The 25,506-nt window shown below is 42.3% G+C and overlaps 1 protein-coding gene across 1 annotated transcript in view; it reads left to right on the top strand.

The window, feature by feature from the left end:
- Positions 1–9,677: 9,677 nt before the first annotated feature.
- Positions 9,678–25,506, top strand: part of LOC137162737 (maestro heat-like repeat-containing protein family member 7) — a 43,539-nt gene continuing 27,710 nt past the window's right edge. Inside the window, exons 1-7 of the mRNA XM_067562648.1 lie at positions 9,678–9,738; positions 11,351–11,506; positions 12,987–13,115; positions 16,611–16,690; positions 19,633–19,768; positions 20,861–20,950; positions 22,513–22,617. Of these exons, the coding sequence (XP_067418749.1) occupies positions 9,706–9,738; positions 11,351–11,506; positions 12,987–13,115; positions 16,611–16,690; positions 19,633–19,768; positions 20,861–20,950; positions 22,513–22,617 (729 nt within the window). The 5' untranslated portion in view covers positions 9,678–9,705. The remainder of the gene's footprint in view (positions 9,739–11,350; positions 11,507–12,986; positions 13,116–16,610; positions 16,691–19,632; positions 19,769–20,860; positions 20,951–22,512; positions 22,618–25,506) is intronic.

Raw genomic sequence — 25,506 nt, 5'->3', positions numbered from 1 at the left:
GCTGCGTAAAACAGCAGGTATAAGCTAGTGAGACTTGGCATTGGATCCACAGAAAGCATCCTATCACAGACTTCAGAAGTGAGAGACCTTCTCTAGAAAGTTTTGGTCGGATATCACTGTTAAAATTGTAGATATTTCTGGGCATCTCAACACTGCAAATACCTGGACATATTGGTAACTATGATGAATCTCACCTGGCAAATGTTTATTCCTTGCCTTTTTCTTCTTCCTGTGTAGGTGATGGAAGCCACTCTGGATGTAATTGGCCAGCTGTTTTTCATCATGTCTATTCAAACACTGAAAAATCATCTTCAGAGTTTGATCACAGAACTCCTGCATCAGTATGGGACCAGGATACAACATTTTTATGTCACAGAGGTGAGCAATCTAAGGGTATATCTGTGATTAGTGACTAGAGGAGTTAGATTGCTCTTCATTACCACAGAACCGCTGCTTCCATATTGTAGGGAGATGCTGATTTCCAATCTAAGCTACGTCTGAAAGGAGCTGGGCAGGTACAGGTATCTAGAGTAAGGAATAGATGAAGAACTGGTTGGAAATCTTTCAAAAAACCAGAAGAAAACCTCAGAATAGGATACAACCAGATGAACCACTGGCCTGATCTCAAATGATAGCAAGTGACAGTTAAATTCAGAGGCCTATGGAATGAAGTATATGGTCTAAATCTTGTCCCTGGAGATTCAGGAAGTACAGAGAGAGGTGTGGGGTAAATTCAGCCATTGATAGGATATGTGAGAAACCTTTCATAACTAGAAGGAGAGTTCCAAGGTGATTGGTTCAGTAGATAATTCCTTATTACTCTGCTCTTCTTTTCCATAGTGCCTATGCCATCTTCTGGATGCTGTACTGTGCCACAGGAAATGGAGTAAGCGGCTGTACTATATTCTGGACAATATTCTAAGGACTCTGTTCAGACAGGTAAGGAGGTTGACTCCAATCAGGAGTGGAAAATAATGTCACTTTACTCCAGATGTCCTTCTTGGTCGTTAGTTGATTTTGCTCTTTGCAGTTGTTTGTTCCCCATCACTTCCTTGTCTCTTGTCTTGGGCTGTTTCTTTTTCTCAGATACCCTAAAGAAGGATGAAAAATCTAAACATTTCTGCAGAGGGCCATCAAGACTGAAATGTATAAGAATGATTTGGCTTGCTATTCCATTGACAGGGGAATGCCCACTCAGAGGATGGAGGCATTACTATTCCCTTCTCTATCATCACAGACCTGTCCCTCTTCATCTGGTGTTCACTTCTCTATCACGTGGGGTACCTTTCTCTATCACTGCCTTTCTCTCTAGAGTGCTTTGTCCTACTCGCTACACTCAGGTCAGGAAGTGGGTGCTGCTTTCTCCTCAAGAGGAAAGGTGCATCATAGGACCTCTCTTAAGAGTAAGAATCTGACAACCTCTCTTGGAGAAATTTTCTCTTCTGATGCATCCATCAAGGTCACACAGACTCTTGTTCTTCTGTCAGTTGTAAACTAACAAACATATCAGAGACTATCCTGGGACACTCCTGTGGGCCTGAGTGAAGCAATATGCTCGTTCTCTTTTTGAGGAGCTGGTTTTGCTAGTCCTTGCTGGGGTAGTTACAGCGGAAGGTCCATATTTTCCAGCTTCTGTGAATGTTTCAAATCCTCCTTTGCTGCTGCACCATGTGTTGGTGACAGGGATTCCTTCTGTTTTCAGGTTTGCGCTACAACTGACGTATCTGATATGCTAAGTGAGTGGAACCAAACCTCTGCATTGCGAGCCTTCCAGATTCTGGGTAAGAATAGAAAGAAACACTGACATGAAATAACGGTAGCAGGATCTCAAATTCCTGACTCTTCTGAAAAACCTCATTTGGAAAGGTGCTGGGTTTTCTTCCCTTTACATGGCTTGTTATTAGTCAGACTTCTGTTCTTTTAGGTTCTGTTTATCAAGAGGAAGTTATGGCTTTCCTCAGAAAGCAGATGGAGGGTGCAGAAGAGGTGAAGTGCACTGCAGCTCTCACAGTCTTGAGAGAAGTTACCCAGGAGCGTAAGTAAGAAAGAAAGGCGCAAGAGCAGAACAGTGGTGGGGGAGCTTGTCTACCACTTGCTTATACTCTCTCTGGCACTAGCGTGTGCAATCAGTTCCTCCCTTTCATGAGTACCAAATGAATGCATAACTGTAAAATGTTACGAATTATCCAGGTGCCTCTGACTGTCAATTCCATGGACCAGGTCCTTCCTTGCCTGGCTTCAATGGCACTGTGTCCCAGCTGTCTCATTACAAGAAGTAATTGGTAGTTTGTAATGAGCTATCTCATTACAAGAAGTAATTTGCTCTGATCACCTATTCTCACCTCCTACTCAATGGTTGTCATTAGGCCTCAAGTACCCGGCTTTCATCCACCTACCCCATTGTTGTCTATGCCTTTGGATATGTATATGTTGCCTCCTATATATGTTGCCGATATTTGCTGCATTATTTCTACCAACTGCATCTGAGGAAGTGGGCTGAAGTCCACGAAAGTTTATGCCTGCTGAAATTAAATGTGTTAGTCTTTAAAGTGCTACAGAACTCTTGTTGTTTTTGCTGTATACAGACTAACACGGCTACCCCTCTGAAACTCTTCAACACATTGAAAGAGTCTCAAAACACCCCTGGAGTGATGTGATGCTGCCATGTCATGATGGCACATCATGAAGTGGTGATTTAATCTTACGATATGATTGTGTTTGTGATTACATAGCCAGTCTTGGAGGAGAATGTCTAAAAGGAGTTAACCCAACATTTATCTAATCCACAAAAAGGCAAGAATGCTGGTAAAGGAAGTTAAAAAGAGTGAGGAGCTTCTTGTGATAGACTCCAGCCTGTCAAACCCCATGTCTGTGTTCCTTTCAGCTCCCCATATGGACAAAGTCAAAGAAATCATGGTGCAATCTGTGGCTGTCCTCATACAAGAAAACAACTATCTGGTAAGAGAACCTTCAAACATCTGAGAATAGACATGTTTTAGGGTGGGAGATGAATTTATAGAATCACCAGTGTAACTAATGGGAAGGATTTTGCCTGTTGGGCTGGGGCAGATTGTTTGCATTGTGGTTCTGACAACAGTGTTGATGCAGCTGCACCTGCATTCTCTGATTTCTCATTGATCATCAGCAAGACCAGATCATCCACTTAAGAAGCACAAAGTGAAAAATCTATTGTGGGGATGAGCATTTCAGAAAGTGCATATGTGGTGCTTGCTGGGATTTTAAATAACTTTGACTCTCTTCATTTGGGTGTCTCCTTCAGGTGAAGAGTCCCCTCTTGCAGCTGATTAGAAGTTTTGCATGCTGGGGGTATCTCACCCTGCCAGGAGGCAACGTACTTGTGGATTTTCTCATTCGGCAGTGTGAGCACCCTATCTGCACCATGGTAAGAAACAGAAAAACATCTCCCCTTATTTTTAATCCTCCTGGCCTTGTAACAATTATTGTTTCCCTTTCCCTGGACCTTTCAAACTCTGCTATACCTTTCCACTATGAACCATTGATGTAGAAAATATATTATTTTCTGTATAATTTTCTGACCCTTATTGCTGTCTTCATCGTTATCCATCTATTATATTTATTTAAGTCAAAGGCATAGTGTCAAATATATTTTACCCCAAAATGTATGTTGTGTTTTTTGTAAAAACAAAAAAATTACACACCTTAATGTGACTGGGAATGATTTCACTTTTAAAAAATGTCAATGAGAAGTGCTTTTTGGGCAGGGCAAGTTGGGAGAAAGAAGGGAATTTAATTGTGCGTTAATACTGGTTTCCTGAACAAGGATCACTGCATTTGACCCAAATTATTATTTTTCAGACACTTCCCTAGACATCTGCAGTCACCAAGTACTTATTATATCCTTCTTCCCCTTCATCTCAATGAGGTTAGATGCCAAATAGTCTAACTAGTCCTGATTTTTCATCTATTTATAGAAGTCTGAAGGTGACTGGGATGAAGAGGTGGTCCAGGTGTATAGCATCAACATCCTAAACCTGGTAAGCATGAATACACAGGATGATAAAACCTTCCAGTAGTTCCACTCAAAGGGTTCACCCTGAAGTTCTCACCTGCATGCACCAGTTGGGACATGTCTCAAAGGGATTTTCCTTTGGATGTGTTCCTCAGGAGAGCCAACTATATGCAAAAGAGCCTGGGTCAGGCACAAAGAGAGGCGTATGTGACTGGCTAAGAAGAGAGGAAGGAGTACCTTTGATCCTGCTAAGTGCTGTGTTCTTCCTGTGAGATGTTTATTATGCTCAATCCCCTTAAATTTCTTTGGCATTCAAAGATACACATTAGCTCATTGGTGGTATTTAGCATACCAAAGGAATCAGGCCCAGAATGAGAAGGAAGAATCAAACAAAACAGTTTAGATTTGGATGTGCTGTAGTGAGAGGCAGAGAAAAGCATTTTCATCTGCCATTAAGTAAGAGGTTGGTGCTCTGAAGTATTGGTTAAGAGGAAGCTATTTTTTCCATTGATAGAAGAAAAGTCATAAGGGAGTCAAGGAGTTGCATGTATAAAGATGACCAATCTTATTCTCCTTGTTGATTTCAGGTGCCCTGGAAAATGCTAATGCAGTTTGTGTGCCCTCTGGAGTATGTCAACGCTTTCATCCCAGTCTGCAAGACCTTGACATCTCTGTTCATAAAGTCAGGGAAAGGAGGCCTATCTCCTTACCTGGGGGAATTACACAGACGACGTTAGTATCAGAACAGCTATGTTTAACTAAATCTCCTTCCTAATATAAGATATGAATGACACTTTCTGTTAGAGAAGGTTACCGGACTGACACTAGTAAGGTACCTAGCCTTCTAGCAAGAGGTCCAATTCTTGTAGAATCTTCTCATACAGTCACAGAACTCACCCAGCTCCTCTGTGTATACTCTTACATTACATATGGAGAGACGCAAGCAACCAATGAAAGTGCTGCGTTTCAATCCAGTTTTCGTACACTGACCAAGACTCTTGTCAGCATTCAAGCTCTCAATGCTAGAAATCTATAAATAAAGAGCCTTATGATCAGGGAGATGTACCTAGATGGAAGCACATGTGTACAAGGAAATTTCCCAGGGAGGTGGAAATGATGACCAATTATATTGATTCTACCTTTAACTATTTGAAGAGCAACACAAGTCTTTATTTAAGATCTTGAATGGGATTGTCTCCTACGTTCATATTTTTATTATAGAGTAGACTAGAATGAGTCCCCTAAATAGCTAAAGTTTGCAAAGCAAAGCTCAAAGAGGCATACAAAAGCTCTGGAGCTGCCATTATTCTCTTTTTATGAAGACAATTGTGTTCAGAAGGTTCCAGAATCTACACAATTGTTTTCTGTTTTGCAAGCATCCTTTCTTGATAATGTTTTTGAACTTTGTTTCTCCTGAGGGGATGCGTCTTTTACTTATCCAGTTGTCTTTCCATCCAGATACATCTCACCTCTTATACTTTAAGTATCTTTAGTTTTAGTGCTATGTCACTCATATGCTGACAGGGGTCTTGAACACTTGGCCAGATGTTTTATTATTGGTCATACTCACCTGTCTAAGAGTGACCTTATAACAAGCTAGAGAATGACCTTATTGATCAATGGGATCTATCTACAGGGGGAAAAAATATTGTCTAACCTCTAACTTGCACCTCAGTGTGTTGCCCCCCAACTCTCCTGTACCAGAAATTTACTCACTTAATGAGCTTCTTTTTCTTTTTATGACAGCGACTGAACTCCCGACCCCTCAGGCCCTCCTGCTACGCATTTTGGTAAGCAGTTCTTCCCGTAACTCATCCATTTGGTCCAGGATGCCTTTAGTTCAATAATAAATCATAAAACATTTAAAATATGTCTTATATAAGCCAAAGTGTGCAGTGATTGGGCCAGCTGAACCTTTCTTAAATTGTGCTGGATGGTCATGGGCAGTGACCATTTCCAAGGATTATCTCCTAGATCTGTCTGCACATCCTTGCTGGATCACTTGGGGTCTCTGGTGATGGCTGGTGTGCCAACAGGAAATTGAAAGCAGGCCTCTGTGGGCCATCCCTGACACAAGGGGACCTGCAGATGCCATTTATCCTATAAATAAGTAAACGTGTTTCATACCACCCTGATCCCCATCTCAGCACAAGCAAACTTTTAAGAGACAAAGTGAAGCATTATAGTCCAATCTCCCAACCTTTCCTTTTCATAGAATCATAGAAGATTAGGGTTGGAAGGGACCTCAGGAGATCATCTAATCCAACCCCCTGCTCAAAGCAGGACCAACCCCAACTAAATCATCCCAGACAGGGCTTTGTCAAGCCGTACCTTAAAAACCTTTTGCTGCTAGAGCCTTGAATTGAATTCTCTTTCTTCATTTTTCAGGTGATTTCATTGCATCCCTACAAAGATGAAGGCTGTGGGGTTGTTGCCCTTCAACTACTACGTGCCCTCCACCCTCTCAACTCTCTCCATCCTGTGATGCATTCGGTGTTGGGACTGCTGTGGATGGAGATGATTCCTGAGCTTATACAGTATCTAGAAGGTAAGGAAGTGGGAGGTGGATGCCCAGAACATCTGGTGTGTGTGACAGGCTCTCAGTCAACTCTCCTGTTGATTCAGAGTACAATTGCTTGGTCCCATGGAAGTAGTATGCATCTGTGTCAAGACAGATCTTCTAGACCTACACAACTATAACAGGGTTCAAGAAAGAACTTGATAAGTTCATGGAGGATAGGCCCATCAATGGCTATTAGCCGGGATGCAAAACATCAACTGATGGAGAATCCACCACTTCCTTTGGTAGTTTGTGCCAGTGGTTAAATACTTTTCTTGCATATGATATTCGTATGACAAGCTGCATTTCTGCCCCTTCCAGCACATAATGAAGGAACTCTGGAAGAGGAGAAATGGAACGACAAGCTGCTTCAGGTAACATTAATCCTTTCTAGTGTCCTTTAGCTCTTTGAACAATGTGCCTAGTGTGTTCTGCCTATACTCAGCATGTGTCTATACTAAGCAAGGGAAACACTGCAGGATAATCTGTAATGTAAAATGATTGGTTGCCTCACCTGCCCATACCAACTGTGTGCACCAAAGTACCAACAAAACCATGTTGGTGCATCCACATACAGCATGCTTTACAAGAATGGTTGTAGCAGTGCATTATGGGATTCCTGAAGCACCCTATTTTTCTCACTACCCTTGGGGGAGAGTACCCTGCACTGGGCCAATATTCAGTGCAACATACTTCACTCATTGTACTGGCACGGTTATTCTTGGTTAGTGTGCTATGGGGGCAAAGGTAAGTCTTCACCCTATCTTAACCTTACCTACACTATTTCTGAAGTGTCTGGTCATTGTTGGTGCCAGAATACCAGACTAAATAGGCCTTCTGGCAATTCCATTGTTCCTAATGTCTTGCCTCAATAAAAGACCCTCAGACTAGCGGTCTCTAAATATTGGGATATTCACATACTTTGAAAATAGGTAGCAATGAGTTTGAAGAGCTATAAATATTCTTCCTAACAGAGGCTTTCTTCCTACCCCTGATCAGCTTTTAGAAAGGTCAGTGGAAGCTATTATGGATGATGCATGGTCCTGTGAGCTCGCAAATGAGATTGTTGTAAAAAGCAAAATCTATTCTCAGAGGCCCCAAGATAAGGTCAGTTCTATGTTTAGAGTTTAATGAATAAGAGTGAAACAACAAATGCAGTCTACCTGTGTTAGGAATAATTTCTGGGGAGATGAAAGTATGCCAGACTGGCTGGATTACAAGGTGCCCAGGGTCAGTGTTTAAGAAATACATCTTAGAACTTTTTCCATGGGGATCTGTAAATTATGCAGATTAGAACAACGTGTTCAATGGGGCGGTTGTCCCTGATGGCACCAGAATACCTGACACAGTAGAATTCTACTGTAACAGATCATTTCTACTCACTCTACACCCTACTCCTTTCACTATTCAGAACATTTAATTTAACCACACTCTCTGATTTCATGTCTTGTTCTTGTATTTGTGTCTTCTTCTATGCTGTCCTTTATGCTAGGGAAGAGTCTTCCAGTCCTGTGTGTCAAAGCCCTGATCCAGCAAAGCACTTGGGCACATGTTTATTTTTAAGCACACGTGTAGTCCTGTTGATTTCACCATCAAATTTATATGGTAAAACTTACAAAAATACAGGATTATTTGTTAGATAAAGTGGAATTAATATTCTCTGTTAGAATAATTTTAAATTCCCATCCGGCTGAAGTCAGTGGGATTACTCAGATGCTTAAAGTTGAGCATGTAACTCAGTGCTTTGCTGGATCGAGGTCTAAATGCCTACCTTCTCCTCATTCCGATGCCTTTTAAAAATACACTTCTGCCATAAATCTTAGGTGGTGGTCCACCCAAAAAATGTATGTAGAATATTGTGTGCTGCAGTGGGACTACCAAAATAGTTGCTAATAACTCAGCATATCTAATCTACTCTTTGTGGACAAATTACGCTGCTTAGGTATAGTATTCCCATTACTCTGTCTTCTCTTCTGTGATTCTCCAATTATGGGGCCAGATCCTCAAATGGTATAAAACAGTATAGCTCCATTGAAAATAGGAGCAGCTGGTACTCATCATTTATGAGACTCAAGGCACTAATTTGGTGCCTAAATATGGATTTGCGAGCCTAATTTTAGGCACCCACTTCTTAAAATCTCAGCCTTAGTAAAGAGATCAGTATGATGACCTGGGCAGCCTCCATTCTGAAGGCTATCTCTGAAGACTATCTCTGGATCATGGCCAGTTCCAGATCCTAAAAACAGTGATCTTCCCATATAAGACATGTGAAGGGAAACAAAATCTTTATCTTGCAAAGATAAAAAGAGCCCTGCTAGGCATTTTACAGCGGATGGAGGTCAGACTGTAACTGGCTCTAATTAGTGCTCCAAAAGACTACACCATTCTTTATGCATAGCCTTGGGGTGTCCACGATGTGGAGTTCTTTCAAAGATATAAAAATACCAAATAAATTATTTCTTATTATATATTGTAAACAGTGAGCTCTAAAATTCTACTAATGGGGAATAATCATTCCCTTGTATTTAATGATAATTCTGTATTTTTTTATAGTTTTTCCTGTATAAATGTTATGGGGCAGTCCTACGGGCATCAAGAGACAGAGAGGTGGTGAGGGAATACCTCAGCATTATACTGCGGACTTCTCAGCAGGAGGAAGCTGAGAGAGAAGTGAGCGAAATGGAGGGGTCAGCAATGCATCTTTGTGGAGAAAGAAAGGGACTAATGAAGATTTCTATAGATTGGCGAGAGGGACATAGAGAGAAATGGAAGAGTGACCAAATAGCTTGGTGTGAACTAAAAGGGGAGAAATTATGTAATCTTGGAGTAGAGAAGGGGAAAAGGAAAGGAATAAAAAGGCTATCAAAGATCTCCAAGCAGACTGGGGAAAGGAGGGTAATGATGGAAGAGCTAGCATTTGTCTCCCTATAAGAATGGAATGGAAGGGTCCCTGATTCTCTGGAAAGCTTTGGAAGGGATGTGTGGTGGAAAGGTTGGGCAGGGGAGGGGTACAGGTGAGGAACAAGGAACAAGGAAAGGGAAGTGTTCCATGCTGAAGCATGACTCTATGTTCTAGGGGATTGCTTCTGCCATCAGTCTTGTAGCTACCCGCCACCTCAAGGACACCTTGGTGGTGCTTCAGGAATTTATTAACATGCTGAACCCAGATGAGAGCTCATCCAGTGAGGTACTGCTAAGATGTGTTATTTTACTGTGAAACCAGGGCTCGGGTGAGGCTTGCAAAGCAAACCAATTTCTCAGACTCCCCTCTGTCCCTTTTTTTCAGTGACACTTCTGTGGTCTATTTTATTTGTCTAAAGTTACAGAGGAGAGTGCAGCCTTTTTCCAATAGGAATTATATTTGTAGAATAACGGGTTACACTACCTGATGACGTGTGATCTTTTAGGAAAGACGGGACCTGGTCACTTCTGGGCTTAGGACAAACATCTGCAGGGCCCCCAGTCCAGTGTGGGGAAACAAAAGGCCTTTTATTTAGCTGTTGCCCCCTTCAAGCAGGGCACCGCCTGTAGCAGACTTGTTCAGCACCAGGAAATAGGTCACTGGTGATAAGTCAAACAATAGTCCCCCATCAGGCCTACCTTCCTTCAGGGAGGCTCAGGTAGGCAGCAGTAAGTTCCTTTCCTCAGCCAGGTCTCTCTCACAGATGGAGAGCCACGCTTCTTCCAGTCAGCCCCTGACTGAGCTTTACTGTCCCATTTTAACATCTTGTTCTGGACAGACAGCAGTGTGGGAAATGTATTGCCTCATGTGCCACTAGGCCCAGAAGATTCTAAGTCTAAGTGATTTTCCCTTTTAACTCCTCCCTCCAAGCCTGACACCTAGTGCAGGTACAGTGTGCCCAGGGCAAGGGCTGACTGCACCCACAGCACCTTGTTTGTACACCCCATCACAGACTCTATTGTAATGCAAATGTACAAGGGGAGAGTTAAGGTTGTTCTGGGAACCTGAATTTTCTGCATTTGTGTGATTTAAATTCTCAGCCTTCATGTTGCATTAATTGATTAGGTGATTGATACCAACTGTAGGTCCAATTCTGCAAAGTTTTGGTCATGAGAGTAGTCCTTACTCATATGAGTACTCTCCATGGGCTTTGAGAATAGGGTGGTGCTGACCCAACACCATTCAAAATTGATTACTTCGGCCACACAGCTGTGTCTGCTGAATACCTATGCAGAGTAGGTGTATTCATGTAAATACAGTCTGGTCCTGAAGTCTCCCCCCACACCCACCCCGCCCACAGCTCATCACTAGATGTCAAGAGAGAGCTTTTTCAGACCCTGCTTACACTGACCCTGGATATTTCTCTTGCAATTTCACATCTATTGTAAATTCCTCACTTGGAGTTTTTATTCAAGATTGGATGTCCTTCTAAGAGAGAGACTAGCTAGGCTCTAGTTCAGTCACAAATTATTGGCCTCAGTAGGGTTCACTCATGTAGTAGGGAAGAAAAATTCCCTCCTCTACTGCAAAAATCACTGGGTGAAATCCTATGGGCTGTGCTACACAGGAGGTCAGACTAGATGACCAGAATGCTTACCTCTGGCCTTAAAGTCTATGAATCTCGGCTCTTCTGAGAACATCTCCTTCATCTGCAAGTTTTCTTTTTATCTGTAGACAATTTTCTAGCACTGAATATTTAGACAGTGGAGCAGTTCTGCTGGAGCATGTGTGGTGATTGAGTGAGTGTGAGAGAGAAATAGAGAGAGAGACAGGTGGGTTGTCCATGGGAGTGTGATCTGGAGAGATGAGTTTGCATTTATCTCCCTTTCTACCATAGGATGTACAGCAGAGTGAGTGGAGGATGGCATGCAGCACCCTTCACCTTTGCTATGACCAGGTAGCCAAGGAAACACAGGACAATATCTTGCCCTGGGTGGACCACATCCTGTCTCAAATGTTATACCACTACTGCCACTGCACAGCCTCAGCCACGGTACGATGAACATGGACCTATTGCTATGGATACTTTTCTCCTCCTTAAACTTGGGATGCAGCAATCCTTGTTTTGGGCTCAGCTTTTCTTCACTAGGAAGCTGACTGGAAACTGTCTGCTGGGACATTAAACATCATAACATTATTTCTTTTAATGTGAATTTTCTGGAAAGAGGTCACCTTAAGGGCCCCATATCTGCATTGCATCCACAGCATAGGAACACAGGGATAGCCATAGTTAATCCATCTAACCCATTTTCCTGATTCTGAAGTAACACTTACTGTTCTACCATTCCCAAGATCATTTCTTTTTTTAAAGATAGTAATAGTTCTTTAAGCAGAACAAGGATTTCTGGTTGGGTGTTGTTCGGTGCTTGAAAAACAGCTCCATGAAAAGATAAGGTACAGTTACCAGCTTCCTTCTCCCTACACTCCCTGTGCCTCTTGTTTGTCTATTTTCAGATGTTTCTGAGACTAGTATGTGAGATTGGCAGTAATCTTTTCTAGCAAGATAGGTTTCTGAAGTATTGTCCAAATATAGTGATCTCACTTGTCTCTTGGTCATGAGAACCAGAATTAGGGAGGAGAGGGTTTTTTCTGATGTTTGCCTTCTTAGTGTGTCATGGGCGGAGAAGGAGGTTTGTCCAATTTTTGGTCACAAGAGCTGGGGGAGGATGTAGGAAATGTCTCTCTCTCTATCTGATCATGGAAAGTAGGGGGCTGTGATCAGTGTTACTAATGGGTATTTTTATAGGTATGGTGACAGGCCAATTTCAAGTGGCTGCCTTCTTATTTAAATTAAACTGAAAGGTTTACCTCTGATGTAGTTTTTGATGTTTCAGATTCATATTCCAATGGTTAGAGTGATTATTATCACCATACATGGTGAGTTACAGCCTTAATAAAATGTTCTGTTAATCATGATCATTAAATAAATGATACTTGTATGAAGATACTAAATACATATGGGCCTCTCTTTACATTCCTGTATGTCAGTGGGTCATAAGGTCTCAACACGTAATAGTTACCCTTGCCCCTTAGTTCAGGCAAGGAGAACAGATGTTGGATGTTAGTTGGATAGAGAGAGAACATTTCTTAGAATGTGGAACAGGCAGGATGGGTAAGGGACAGTATCTTATTAGAATATGTTTTGACGCGAGTACTCTAAGGCCCTATCTAGACTAGGATGTAAAGGCATGATATTAGATAGAGTTAGCTAACTTGGTCTAATTAACATCTTCTAAAACTCTAGCCATGATAAAGTCATTGTGCTTGAGAACATGATAAACTGGTTGAATTAAGGCCGGGGGAGGAAGGTGTAAATGTTTTACTCTCCCAGTTGAAGCTAGCTAGCTGGATCTAACGTCACACCTTTATATTCTAGTCTAGACAAGACTTAAACTGCTTTATTTCTCCTGACATTGAATTCTGTGTCATTAATGCACTAACCTATCTTTCTCCCTGTTCCTGGTGGTTTTTAGAACTTAGATCTAAAGCTGAACTTTCTGAGGTCAATGGCTGCATTCACCAGAACTGTTGGTGACATCACCCAGAAAGCAAAAGAAACCCATGAATTCTTACAGAAAGCAGTGATCGTGGCATTTATGGTGGTGAGTAAAATATATAAATGGGGCCAACTTCAGCTCTCATTTACAACTGTATAATTCTTGGAGAAGTTCCAATGAGGTCATTGGAGTAAGTCACATTTTACACCCTGGAAATGAGTGCAGAATCTGGCCTAGAGTCTCTGTAACTAGGGCCAAAATTAATGAGCAATTGTAGAAAACTCTGAGCAATCGTGACAGTAAAAAGCTGGGCGTGATGGAGTTTGTACACAGAGCTCCTATACTTTGAGCACATAGTAGCCATTCACAGAGCAATTTGAATCAACGACCCCTGCAGGACCCTGGTTGCAAGGCTAGTCCAAGCGCATCTAGGATCTTCCATGGTCCCGTTGTTCCACTGAACCTGCGCTCCTCTGTCCCCACTTATAAATATAATTGTCATTTTATTTTATTTTATTTTATAGTAATGCATACATCCCCTATAAATCAGGGCAAGGTAACTGGAGGTGGGGCATTTGTGGGTACCTGGGAGCTTGGCTAGGGCTGCAGAGAAGGTGGGGTGGGTTGATTTGGAGGGTGAGAGGTGCAAGGACAGGAAGAGGAAGCAGCAGGCAGCATGAAATGTTAGCAGTGTCAATGGCAACAATGGACTTGGACCAGGAATCAGGCTTTTTTTCAGAGGGGTTGCCACTCTTCAAAAACCACCTTGATAGCCAGTAGATCCCTTTCCCAAATATTTTTTTATTTGGCTGAGGTTAGCTTCCAAGAAGAAAAAGCACAGGGATGGATTTGGTTGCAGGACCCCACCTATCGAGATAATATTGCAGCTAGGGCAAAGTTTGAGGCATTGGCCTCAATTGTAAATGGTTTAGTGGGATTCTCTCCCACTAAACCATTCACTAAATAGTTTAGGTGAATTTCCTCTTCAGTCAATCAAAGGCCACTGAGCCTCTGTAGACCAGGTCAACCTGGTTCCCTATTGCAGGAGTGCTGTTATGCATGCAACCAGGTTAGAGAATCTCTTAATAAATTGCCTGTAGAAATTGGCAAAACCCAAGAATCACTGCACCTGGCGCATATCCTTGAGTGCAGATCCAGTCCATTTCAGACATCTTATGCTGGTCCATGGTGAATCCCTGGGGCAAAACAATATAGCCCAAGTATTCCCCTCAGTCTCTACTACCAGGCATCAGAACTCTGCTGCATATTTAGCAACTCACTGGTGAATCCCTGCCACAACATTTGAAGTGTGGCTTCAGCCATATGCTTGCTCTAACAAAGTCCTCAAATTGTCCCAGAAATGGGCTTGATTTTTTTTTTTTTTTTTTTAAAAAGGAGCAGGGACACCCAAGCCAGGGCCTTCCCAATAAGGAGGCTGGTAATTAATTCCGCTCTGGTTTAGTCAGTGGGATACAGCTGTGGGCAGAGCAGAAATGAGAGCCAAAACTGATATAGGAACCCACACAATTTGATGTGATTACCATTGAACTTGTCAGACAGAGAGAACTTGGGTTCGAGGTGGGGCTGGGGTTGGAGATGATGAAGATGGCGTCGCTTGAACTTGCAGAACTGCATTCTTTGCCTGAAGGACAAATTGGGCCTGCAAAGTTTGTAGGGCTCCCACTCTCTCTGTCAGAGAGAGATTGGCCTTTGTAGACTCTAGATTCTTTATTGTTTGTATTGGGGCTGCTTAAAGTGTCAGTGATCGAGATGTGGGAAGCCTTACCTAGTGGTTAGAGCAGGAGTTGGTTGCAAGGAATTGGAGCCTTGGGTCAGATTCAGAGGCTAGATGCCAGAGCCAGGGGTCACAGCCAAAGTCACAGGTCCTGTTTTGGAGCCGAAGCTCAGAATTGGATTATTTGGAGTGAGGAAGGATGGCATCTAAGGCTGGAACAAGGCAGGCACAGGAGCTATCACAGCCATGGACAAATGCTCTGAGCACTTGCTGAACAGCTGAAGGGCTTAAGAGCTGGACTGCAGATTCTTCCAACCAATCAGGCAGTGTAGCCAATCAAGCAGGCCAGGTGTACTCGTTCTATAAGTTTGCCTGGAGTCTGGCTCTCCTGCAGGCCCTGATTCCTGACAAGCAGTCAGAAGCAGCGTTAAGTGTATGGGAATAAAGGGGGGGACGGACGTTGGAGGAAACATTGGGTAGGGGTAACATAGAGTGGCAGGAAGCCATGGGCAGCAGACCTGGGATATAACAGAGGAAATAGTTGGGAGAGAAGCCACACAGTAAGAGGCAGCATGAAATGGCCAGGAGGTTGGGAGTCTGGAGGAAACACCAAGGTGAGGCAGCATGAAATAGCTGAGTGGGCAGGAACCCAGAGGAAGAATCCAGCTGAGAGTAGCAGGTGAGGAAAGAACACTTACTCTCCCACCAAAACTTCAGATATACCCTTCCCCGCTGCCACTTCCTCTCATGCCTGCCTTATGTCTCATTGATTGGTGGAGAGGGGAGGTGTTCTCAACACTGAGCAGTTTTAGACTTCACAGGATCTAGGGAAGGAACATGCTGTCTTTGGGTCCATGAGGCCCAGCACAGGGTCAGCTCTGCTTTCTCACACACTGTCCATATGTGCTATGTGGAGCAGGAGAGGAAAACAAGCCTGCACAGAACTCCCACTCTCTACCTCTCTCTAGGGAACCATTAGGGTGTGTCTGCACTGCAATTAGACACCTGTAGCTGGCCCATGCCAGGTGCCTTTGGCTCAGGGGGCTCAAGCTAAGAGGCTGTTTAATTGCAGTGTAGAAGTTTGGGCTCAGGCTGCAGCCTGAGCTCTGGGACCCTCCCACCTCACAGGGTCCTAGAGCCCAAGCTCCAGCTGGAGCCCAAACATCTACACTGCAGTTAAACAGCCCCTGGGCCTGAACCGGCTGGCATGGGACAGCCATGGGTTTTTGATTGCAGTGCAGACATATACTCAGTGACCATAGATTCCATGGCCTGTCAGAACTAACCCTGCCTGCTGTGATTGGAGGCTTACCCCGATTTACAGTCATGTCTTGAGTGAATGCCCATCTCCTACAGAGACCTCCTTTCAGCATTTAAACACATGTCATGCTTGCCCCTATCACTCCAAAATACAGATCAACAGCCACCAACGCTGCTGTCAGCCTCTCACCACTCTCAGTACTGAACTTGTCATGGCACCTACATGCCTTTTACAACACCTGTAAGCCCTGCCTGTCTGTCTGCTGTGGTGATATTGGCTGAGCCAGTTTAAGAAAGTTTTATGGCATATGGGAAATGAGATGTATCAGGGTTTTGACTAGATTTCCTCCTTTAAAAAAACTCTTGATACCGTTTTAGTCACATGATCTTCTATAGTCAGAAATTCTTCTTACAGCTGAGGTCTAGAGAGCCCCAGAGATTAAATAGCCCTTCTGTGTCCTCTGGAGTTTATAATGATTGATGCTGCAGAATTTTATAACATTCCTGTGTCAGGGTCCTTCAGGAGCTGGGGGAATAAGGATGGAGTGTTGGTGGGCAAAGTCAGACTTCACTTGCTACTATTCTGTCTCCTCTTTGATTTACAGAAGCTTATTGAAGAAGAGTCAATGAACTTGCTGTCTAACCCCGTGCTCCAGCTGGCCATGATTGTTATTACTAACCTGAGGTAATGTGGAAGTTCAACCAGCTTTCCATCAGATTTCAGTCTTGAGTCACTGCTCAGTACTAAATCCAGAAATATTGGCTCCTGTGTCATGTCCTGTTTGCTGGTTGTTATTTGGGAGGAAGCAGGAATATTAATTCTTTTTTTGCTCACCTATTTCACTTTGTGCTCTAGTGATCTGAATCCAAGCACTTCTTAAAGTAAAGAATTTCTCTGGGAGAAACTAAAAAAAACAACCTATAATACAGTAGGTTTCCCTGTGGGTTTGGGTCAAAGTTTCTGTAAATTTATTGCAGCATTTCTGAAACAGATACTGTGGTGTATGTGGCTAACAGTGCCTGATTGCACAGGCTGGGGAGAGATCAGTAATAGAGATCACAGTAGAGACATTCTGTTTGTTCAGATTCTACGCACCTTTTTCCTGTTTAAAGGTCTGATACAAAGCACAGGAGCCACAGAGACATAAACTAGTACTGCATATGCTACAGATACAATAGGAGTCACATTGTGTCTGGCTCCACTGAAGTGGAGTAAAGAGCCTTCTCCCCTTCCCTTGTGCCCACTTGCACATGGGCCAGCCAAAATCGCAACAGACTCTTACTCCCTAGTGTCCCTGGGAGCACAAATCACCCCAAAGAGGGCAAGGAGGAAGCTAAAGACCATGGTAGGATCACGTTCTGCACTCACAAAATTTAGCAGCAGACATGGTCACTGTGCATGACTGGAGATATCCAGGAAGCTTTATGCCAATCCCCAGCATCATGGGTTTATCAGGATGTAGAGAGGGTGTGGGCAGAGTGTACTGTACTCCAACTACCCTCAGATGACAAACAACTCTTCAGGTTACTCTAACCTCTGCAGCCAGGGCTAGGCAGAGAATGAGGAGATAACCAGCTCCATGATGGCCACCCTCAATTCTATTCTGTGTTGAAACTCAGCACAATAGACAGTCTAGTCCAAAGTTTGCTATGAAGTTGAAACAAACTTTTTGTGATAGAGATGCATAGAATCATGGGTAATGAGCTTCAGGACACAAACTAGTCATTCATAAAATGTTATGAGAAATTGCTTCAACTCATTGAGTGTTAATTAACCTGCTGAAACTTAATGTGCTGCTCACCTATATAGTATACTGCATATGTTGCATTAATTTGGTTGTTAGCCTGTTAAAAGTATGCTTACAGTATATTTCACTCTTTCAACAAAGAATTGTTAAAATAATGTTGATGGCAAATATAATTTTGTTAAAAATATGGTGGCCAGTTTGGCAGAGGAAAAAGGATATGAAGAATTTTAAATAAAAGTGCACTCCAGAACTAAGATATTACTAGCACTGAAAGCTTAAGGCAAACACTTTAGAAGCATTAGTTTACACAGTGATTAACATCTACCAGCTGTAACCCATGAAACTGTCATAATTGTATAATAGTATTAGAACTAGCAGAGGCTGATATAATTACCACACACTTGATCAACTTACACATGCCATGTAGTTCAGAGCAATGGTGCATACTTAGGCTCAGTCTACACTTACCCTGCAATTCGGTGGCAATCAATGGGAGTTACGCAAGCTACGCAGAGTAGCTTGAGTAACTCCCGTTGACTGCTGTACTTCTGTTCTGCACGGTGTCTTCACTGCACTGCACTGACAGGAACTGCGTTCCCGAGGACACAGCACTACACCACTTGAGGATGTGGTTTTAGTATGTTGGCTTCCTGATCGATTGAGCGGGTCTATACTGACTGCTCAGTCGATCCAGATAAGTCGATCTGACAGCGGCAACTTTGCCACCATCAGTGTAGACATACTCTTTGGCTGGGCAGAATTCAATTTTTATTTTTTATAATTTTGACAGATATCAATGCTTATTTTAAGTACTTTATTTTTATGGATTTAAGTTTTCACAGTTGTGGGAAATTATGAGGGATCAGACGATAATTATTTAATGACAGTAGATCATAGAATCATAGAAGATTAGGTTTGGAAGGGATCTTAGGAGGTCATCTAGTTCAATCCCCTGCTCCAAGCAGGACCAAGCCAAACTAAATCATCCCAGCCAGGGCTTTATAAAGCCGGGCCTTAAAAACATTTAAGGATGGAGATTCCACCACCTCCCTAGTAACCCATTCCACACAGATGTTGAGATTCAATAAGTTAAAACTTTATAACAGTTAAAACACAAATTGTCAACATCACATGCCAAAATATAGAAAGAATGTATACTGAAAACAAATTCTAATAAGTTTTCAAGCAGCATTTTTCTTACTTTGCCTATCTGTTCATTTTGATTATTATCAATAGAAATATTTTTTACTTGTTTGTGTTTGTGTGTGGTGAAATCAACATTTATTGTCATTTACTGATAAAAATCTAATCCTTCCAAGCCTATACATGCTGTACAATGTATAGGTTTTGGGTTGACAGGCAGACACATATACACAGCATGCTATATGTATGTGCAAAGAAAGTCGTTACAATATTGTGGCCACTAGATGGTGCCTCCATAATTTCTGACTAAAACAATGGAAGCCTTGTGGTTTGCAAAGAAAAATATATTTTTAAATGTCAATAAAGACTTCAGAGTTCACACTTAGTTTGTTCCCTAGTTTATACCAAGATCTATCTATAAGCAATATTTATTGACAATCAGAGGATATGCTTTATGAACTCTAATGAAAGAAAGTGAGGAAAAACTAATTTTCCTATGTTTGGGCTACGAATTTGTCCCTAAGTCAGGCACTTATTAAAATCAGTTTGGGTGCATGATATTAGAGTTGTTATCTCTACCAAAACACACACAGAGACACATTGCTTAGTATGGTCAGAGCAAAATCCCATTAAGTTTGATAGTGTTTAAAGAATAATGGATGATATACTTTTTTTTTTACCTTGGCTTCCGGACATTGTCATGACTCTCATTAAGGGGGCTTCTCTCTTTCATCAGAAAGCTGAAGCCACCACTGAAGTCTGAGAAGAAAGCTGTTCTACTCCGGGCATGCTACAAAAGTGTGTTTTCTCTGCCTCCAATAGAGATCATGTTAGGAGAGGCATCTGATAATACACAATGCCAACTCTCAGAGGTAATCTGGCTTTAAAAAAAAATCCAGTCAATAAGAGACGCCCCATGTGTCTTTAATTCAACAGTCCCCATGGGGATGGGGACATATTGAGCCTGATAAAATAGGTTCATTCTGAAATCTAGAGAATGAATGTTGAGTGCTACTTACACTTTTTGACTACCAGGATACATTATAAGTTGAATATGAGCTTTTGATGCCAAGAAGCAGATGTTGTCCACTGGATGGTGGCAAGAAAGATCAAGCAATCTAACTAGGCAACCCAGTCTTCAGAATTTAATTGATGTCTAATTAAAAAGAGACAAAGCCTGTTAGTAATAGGTAACACATGACAGTGTATGCCCGGCCAGTGTATGCACACCTGGGACTGTGTGCTGAGGGTGCATCTGTTCTGCATAGTCTCAAATTACTTTACCACTACTTGTTTCTTGCATGTTTATCACATGAAAGGAAATAATGGAATCTCTCAATACAAAATTTATCAGGGTGTTGGCTCTTTAGCAGAGAACTGTTCCATAATCATAGGCAGCATTTTCTTAGCTTGGGAAACAGTACAGGGAAAAATATTATTATCCTGGTGACACAATCTCTTATTTAAATGATGAATTCTTGTTCTTACTTTGTGATTTTGTTTTTGGACAATGTTCACAGCCCAGTGCCTATGCAGCAATTTCACTGTTATTCATTTGACTTTGTATCAGAACCTCTGCCAAGAAGGGCAAACTCATTTCACATCTTGCTCTTAGCAAGAGCTTAAGGCAGATCTTCAGAAAATAGTAGTGAGTGCATATATCTGAATGATAGAAATTATTATGCCTATTTATGTGGTCAGAAAACTTTTCCTGTGTGTTTTAGGTACTTACATGGCCCTCATTACCAGGGTATATGAGCACCACACAATTTTTAATGTATTTATCCCTGCAAGCCCCTGTGAGGTAGGGAAATGTTTTTATCCCCATTTTACAGATAGCCTCTCTGTGTCTCAGTTCCCTAAGGGACTCATCCTGTCTCTCTAAAGAAGTATTCCTACACCTCACATTGCCTGTAAACTGTCAGGTTACATGACACTAACTGTTGCACTGCCTCCTCTTTTAGACTCTGTATAAGGAAACTATAGATGCTTTGAGAGGAATGCTTGAGGGTTTGGTTTTCGAATGTCCTGTGGAGACCCAGAAGATTTTGGAGGTAAGCAGCAGTGGGGCATGCAAGAGATGAGAAGGGGGTTATAGAAGAGAGCTTGAACAGTCATGGTTTGACTATCCCCTCCTAGTTCAGGGCTGAATTAAGACAATTGGACCCCAAGTACACCACAAGATGGGAACCCAATGACTCCAGCCCTAAGCTCCAGCATCTGGACTCTACCCTGCCCATCAAAGGGAGTGGCAGTGGCAGGGAGCTCCCTCTTCCCTCCCAAAAAAGGCAGGGACTGTGATATGGGATAGTTGTGCCCCTCAAAATTAGCATCAAGACCCACTTCTCTTGAGAGAAGCAGGGGTGCCCTTTCCATCCCAGAGAGAAAGGGGTGGGTGCAAAGGGCCTTCCCATACTTACACTCTGGCTGCTGAGCTATCTGCTTGGGTGGGTAGTCTGGGCCCACACTTCTCTTTCCACCATATATAGAGCCCCTTGCTGGGGCTGTTTTGGCAGGATGGTTTGTGTTCCTTTGGAGTAAATACCCCCATTGAGATGCATGGGGCAGTTCACACCTCTGAGAGCTGTTGTTTCAGGCTCTTTGCAGACTCGGGCAGGCATCTCTACATCACTCTGCTCAGGTCATATTTTCAAACTTGTCTTGACAATCATGAAAGCTAAGCTTCTGCCCTCAACCTCTGACTCCAAAAGTTAGGGCCCTGGTTGCAAGTCCAATGGCCCAAATCTTTAAAGGTATTTAGGCATCTCATTTTCAGAAGCGATTTAGGCACTTAGGAGTCCATTGACATTTTGGTTCCTATGTGCTTAAATCCCTTGTGATATGTAGGCTCCGAAATCAATTACGCATTGCAATGCTGAATGCAGCAGTGCCTGCATACCTTTAAAAATCTGGGCCATAGTGCTTATGTCTTAATTAGCCCTGTCAGAGATGGTCTCCAATACTCTTGTCTTTTCAGAGAATATTTGTTAGAGAGGTTGTAATATCTTCTGGGTATTAGAACAATTGAATATACGTAAAAGAAATATTTGCACTTTTATAATAACTGAGAACTATACTTCCCTCTCTGAATCTCTTTCCCTCAAATCTTGACTTGTAGACAGCAGAGACATCCCTTCCATCCTCCTAAATCTCACTGTCCCTAGAAAGATGGGGAGGGATAAACCTCCAAAGTGGTGTTACACTCATTTCCAGATATAAAAATAGACTTCATTTTGTATCCTACCAAAGTCAGAATCCATTGATTGAGATCCAGAGGAAAGGAAGAAGCAGCCCTCTGACAGAGCAGATTATGATGCCAGACTTCCTTCACAGGATTATATTATATAATTATATTATTATAGGATGGATTTCTGTAAAACACAGAAGAGAACTCTGCTGCAGAAAACTCATAAACTTTATTTACATATAGAGGAGAATTCTACATTTTGGATCAGACAAAGGAGCCACCACACCCTCAGCTAGTGTAAATCAGAGTACTGTAGTTTCCCTGAAGTCAGTGGAGCTACCCCAGTTTACAAGAACTACGGATTTGGGTCACAATCTTTTAGGAGTTTACTTTTTTGTGAGCAGCGATCTCCTTTGTTTTTCACTACAGTACCTTGAGCCCTGGCTAATCTCCAGAAAGGATCATGAGCGGGAACGGGCAATGTGGTGCAGTGCACGAATCCTAAGATGTGTGGCCAAACTTCCCAATTTTGATGTGAGTAACCCTTCATCTCTACTGACCTGACACAATAAAGAACAATTCTTCAGCGCATACTCTTGCCCAAATAAGGAGTCTACTATTCATAGAATACAAACAAAATGTAGGAATCTGATACTGCATCCACTGAAGTCAGTAGGAGCTTTGCCAGTGATTTCAGAGGACCCGATCTCTGACAGATCTTATTTTTCTGACAAACTACCCTGAAATCCTTCCTGGCAATGGGTCTGCTCAGACTTCTCCCTTGAGAAGTTATTCACTTCCGTGTAATCCCCAAAGTAACTTCAGTGCAAACAGCACCGGTCTTTAAAAATTTCTCAGGGCAAGAAAAAACTGTTGTTTCCTCACCTGTTTAGGTTGTATTTTGTTTAATCTTTTTGTCTTGCAATAATATTTACGGCAGTTGTAGCACCAGCTTTACCATGGAAATTAATCACCCACAAAACTGGTTGTTGCCTTGTGTAATACTTTACCAAAATATATTGGTATTCCTTAAGTGAACTGAATGATGCTGCAGAACCTGCTACAAGAAATTCTCACATATCACTGGTTTTAAATGTTTCTAAATTGCTAGACAAAAAACTTCAATATAAAAGTAAAATTGTAAGTAAACATCATTCAATTAAATGTAACATCAGAGTTACATAAAATGTTTGAGACAAGTTTCTGTCAACAACTTTAAATATGGCCCATTATCAACATGCATCTCCGTCTAGCCACAACCCCCCCCCCCCCTTCACTCCAAAATGCATCTCCTCTACATTTCCAGTAGTAACCACAAAACCTCATATCATATTCTGTGCATAATAAAGATGGATCTGAGCCCAAAGTTTACAGTGTGGTGGTTTTTGGTTTGGGTCCAGGTGTAGTAATCACCAGTCTATAAGCCAGCTATATCCAGAGAGTCATGTATATCCAAAGAATCACTTTTCACTGAGGCAATTGCACGAAAAGCGTCAAAAACCAGAAAAACCTCCCTACATGAATTTCATAGATCTTACAAAAGCTTTTGACCTGGTCAGCAGAAAGGACCACTTCCAACTGCTAGAGATAACTGTTTGCCCCTCAATCCTCCTCGCTCTGTTTCAATACTTCTGTGATGGCATGAAGGTGAAAAGTCCAGTATGCCTGTGATCAATCTGACAGTTTTGAAAACTGCAGAGGTGTCAAATTGGGATGTGTGTTGGCACCAGTACTCTTTGGTATATTCTTCTCTCTGCTGCTTCATCATGCTTTCTCATCTAGCACCAAGAATGTATGTCTCCATACAAGATCAGATGGAAAACTCCTCAACATGGTATGTCTAAGGGTATGTACACACTGATGGCGGAAAATTCGCTGCCGTCAGATCAATCTATCCGGATCGATTGAGCGGCAGTGAAGACCTGCTCAATTGATCCAGAAGTCAATTCAATTAAACCATTGTCTCAAAAGGCATAGTGCTGCGTCAATGGGAACGCATTTCCCGTCAGCGCAGCACAGTGGAAACGGTGTGCTAAAGGGAAGATAGGGAGTCGACAGGAGCTACTCAAGCTATGCAGAATAGCTTACATAACTCCTGGTGACTGCCACCGAATTTCCCAGTAAGTGTGTGCTAAGCCTAAGAGAAAAAAGCAAAATCAAACACCTGCTGATAAGAGAACTTATTTTCACTGATGATACAGTTCTTGTCACATACAATGAAGAGGGACTCCAGTAACTTTGCAATACTTGGTGATAACTTGTGAGGAATTTGGACTAAGCATCAGTCTAAAGAAGACAATGATTATGGCACAAGGTGTGTTGACTACGCCAGAACTTTTAATAGTAGCACCTAGCAGAAAGTTGTGCAAAGGTTCTGCTATCTAGGATCAATTATATTGGATAATTTTATCTCTAGATGATGAGCTTAATGCTCACATCTGAAAGGAGGCCACCACTTCTGGCCCAAGTGTACTTGTGGGATAACAGGAAACTGACACTGAACACCAAGATACAGGTTTACCATATGTGCATTTTAAGCATGCTGCTGTATGGCGGCAAGACCTGGGCCACCTAGAGCAGCCATGAGAGAAGGCTAAATACCTTCCATATCTTCACCATGTTCTAAATATCAAGTAGGAAACCCAAATTCCTGATGCTGAAGTAGCTGAGGGAAAAAAAATAACCAAGTCTAAGCACTATTCTCAAACACAGATATCCCTATTGGTTTGGTCATCTGCACCTGATGGATGGATTCAAAAGGATCACCTGTGTGGAGAACTTGTGGATACTCAAAGGCCACTAGGCCAACCTAGGTTCAGGTTTAAAAACATTTGCAAAGGGGACTAGAAAGCTTTCAACATTGACCTCACAAGTTGGGAAGATGCATCTAACAACAGACTAGTAGTGCTCTGGCTGCATCTTCTGGCTGTACACTTTACATCCGCGTTATCAAGGTCTGTTGCTTGAGAATTGGACTTTTCAGCCACTCACAATGCTGCTGCATGACACATAATAACATAACTGCTTTAGCACTAACACCATCATCTTTCGAGATGGATGATTGCCATTCATAAACCAGCTACTACCAAACTCTCATCAGCTTGGCCATTTTTTAGTTCACCTGACCATTCATGGAGAAACAAACCAACATCTCTCACCTGTATACAACAAAGAAACCTCCTTCTTGATCTTCTATTCCACTGTGAACCTGAGAACCCAAACACACTGCATTCACCTTCAACATGCAGAGTAGAAATCCTATTCTGTGTACCTTTTCCATCCTCCCCACATGTAGTCAATGATGTGAACAGTTTCTAAAGTTATTGGTCCAGGCCTAGCCTTGTTAATTCCCTTGTACTACTCTAATTGCACACAGTGGATTTAAAACTGCCCTAAGTGGGCAGCTGGAGATTCCTCTGGCAT

This window comes from Emydura macquarii, unplaced genomic scaffold (assembly GCF_026122565.2).
Source record: "Emydura macquarii macquarii isolate MOO-44397 ecotype Brisbane River unplaced genomic scaffold, CSIRO-AGI_Emac_v2 contig_2457, whole genome shotgun sequence".
NCBI classification, from domain to species: Eukaryota; Metazoa; Chordata; order Testudines; family Chelidae; genus Emydura; species Emydura macquarii.
Note: the sequence above shows the minus strand (reverse complement) of the source record. Positions and strands in the feature narration are given on the sequence as shown.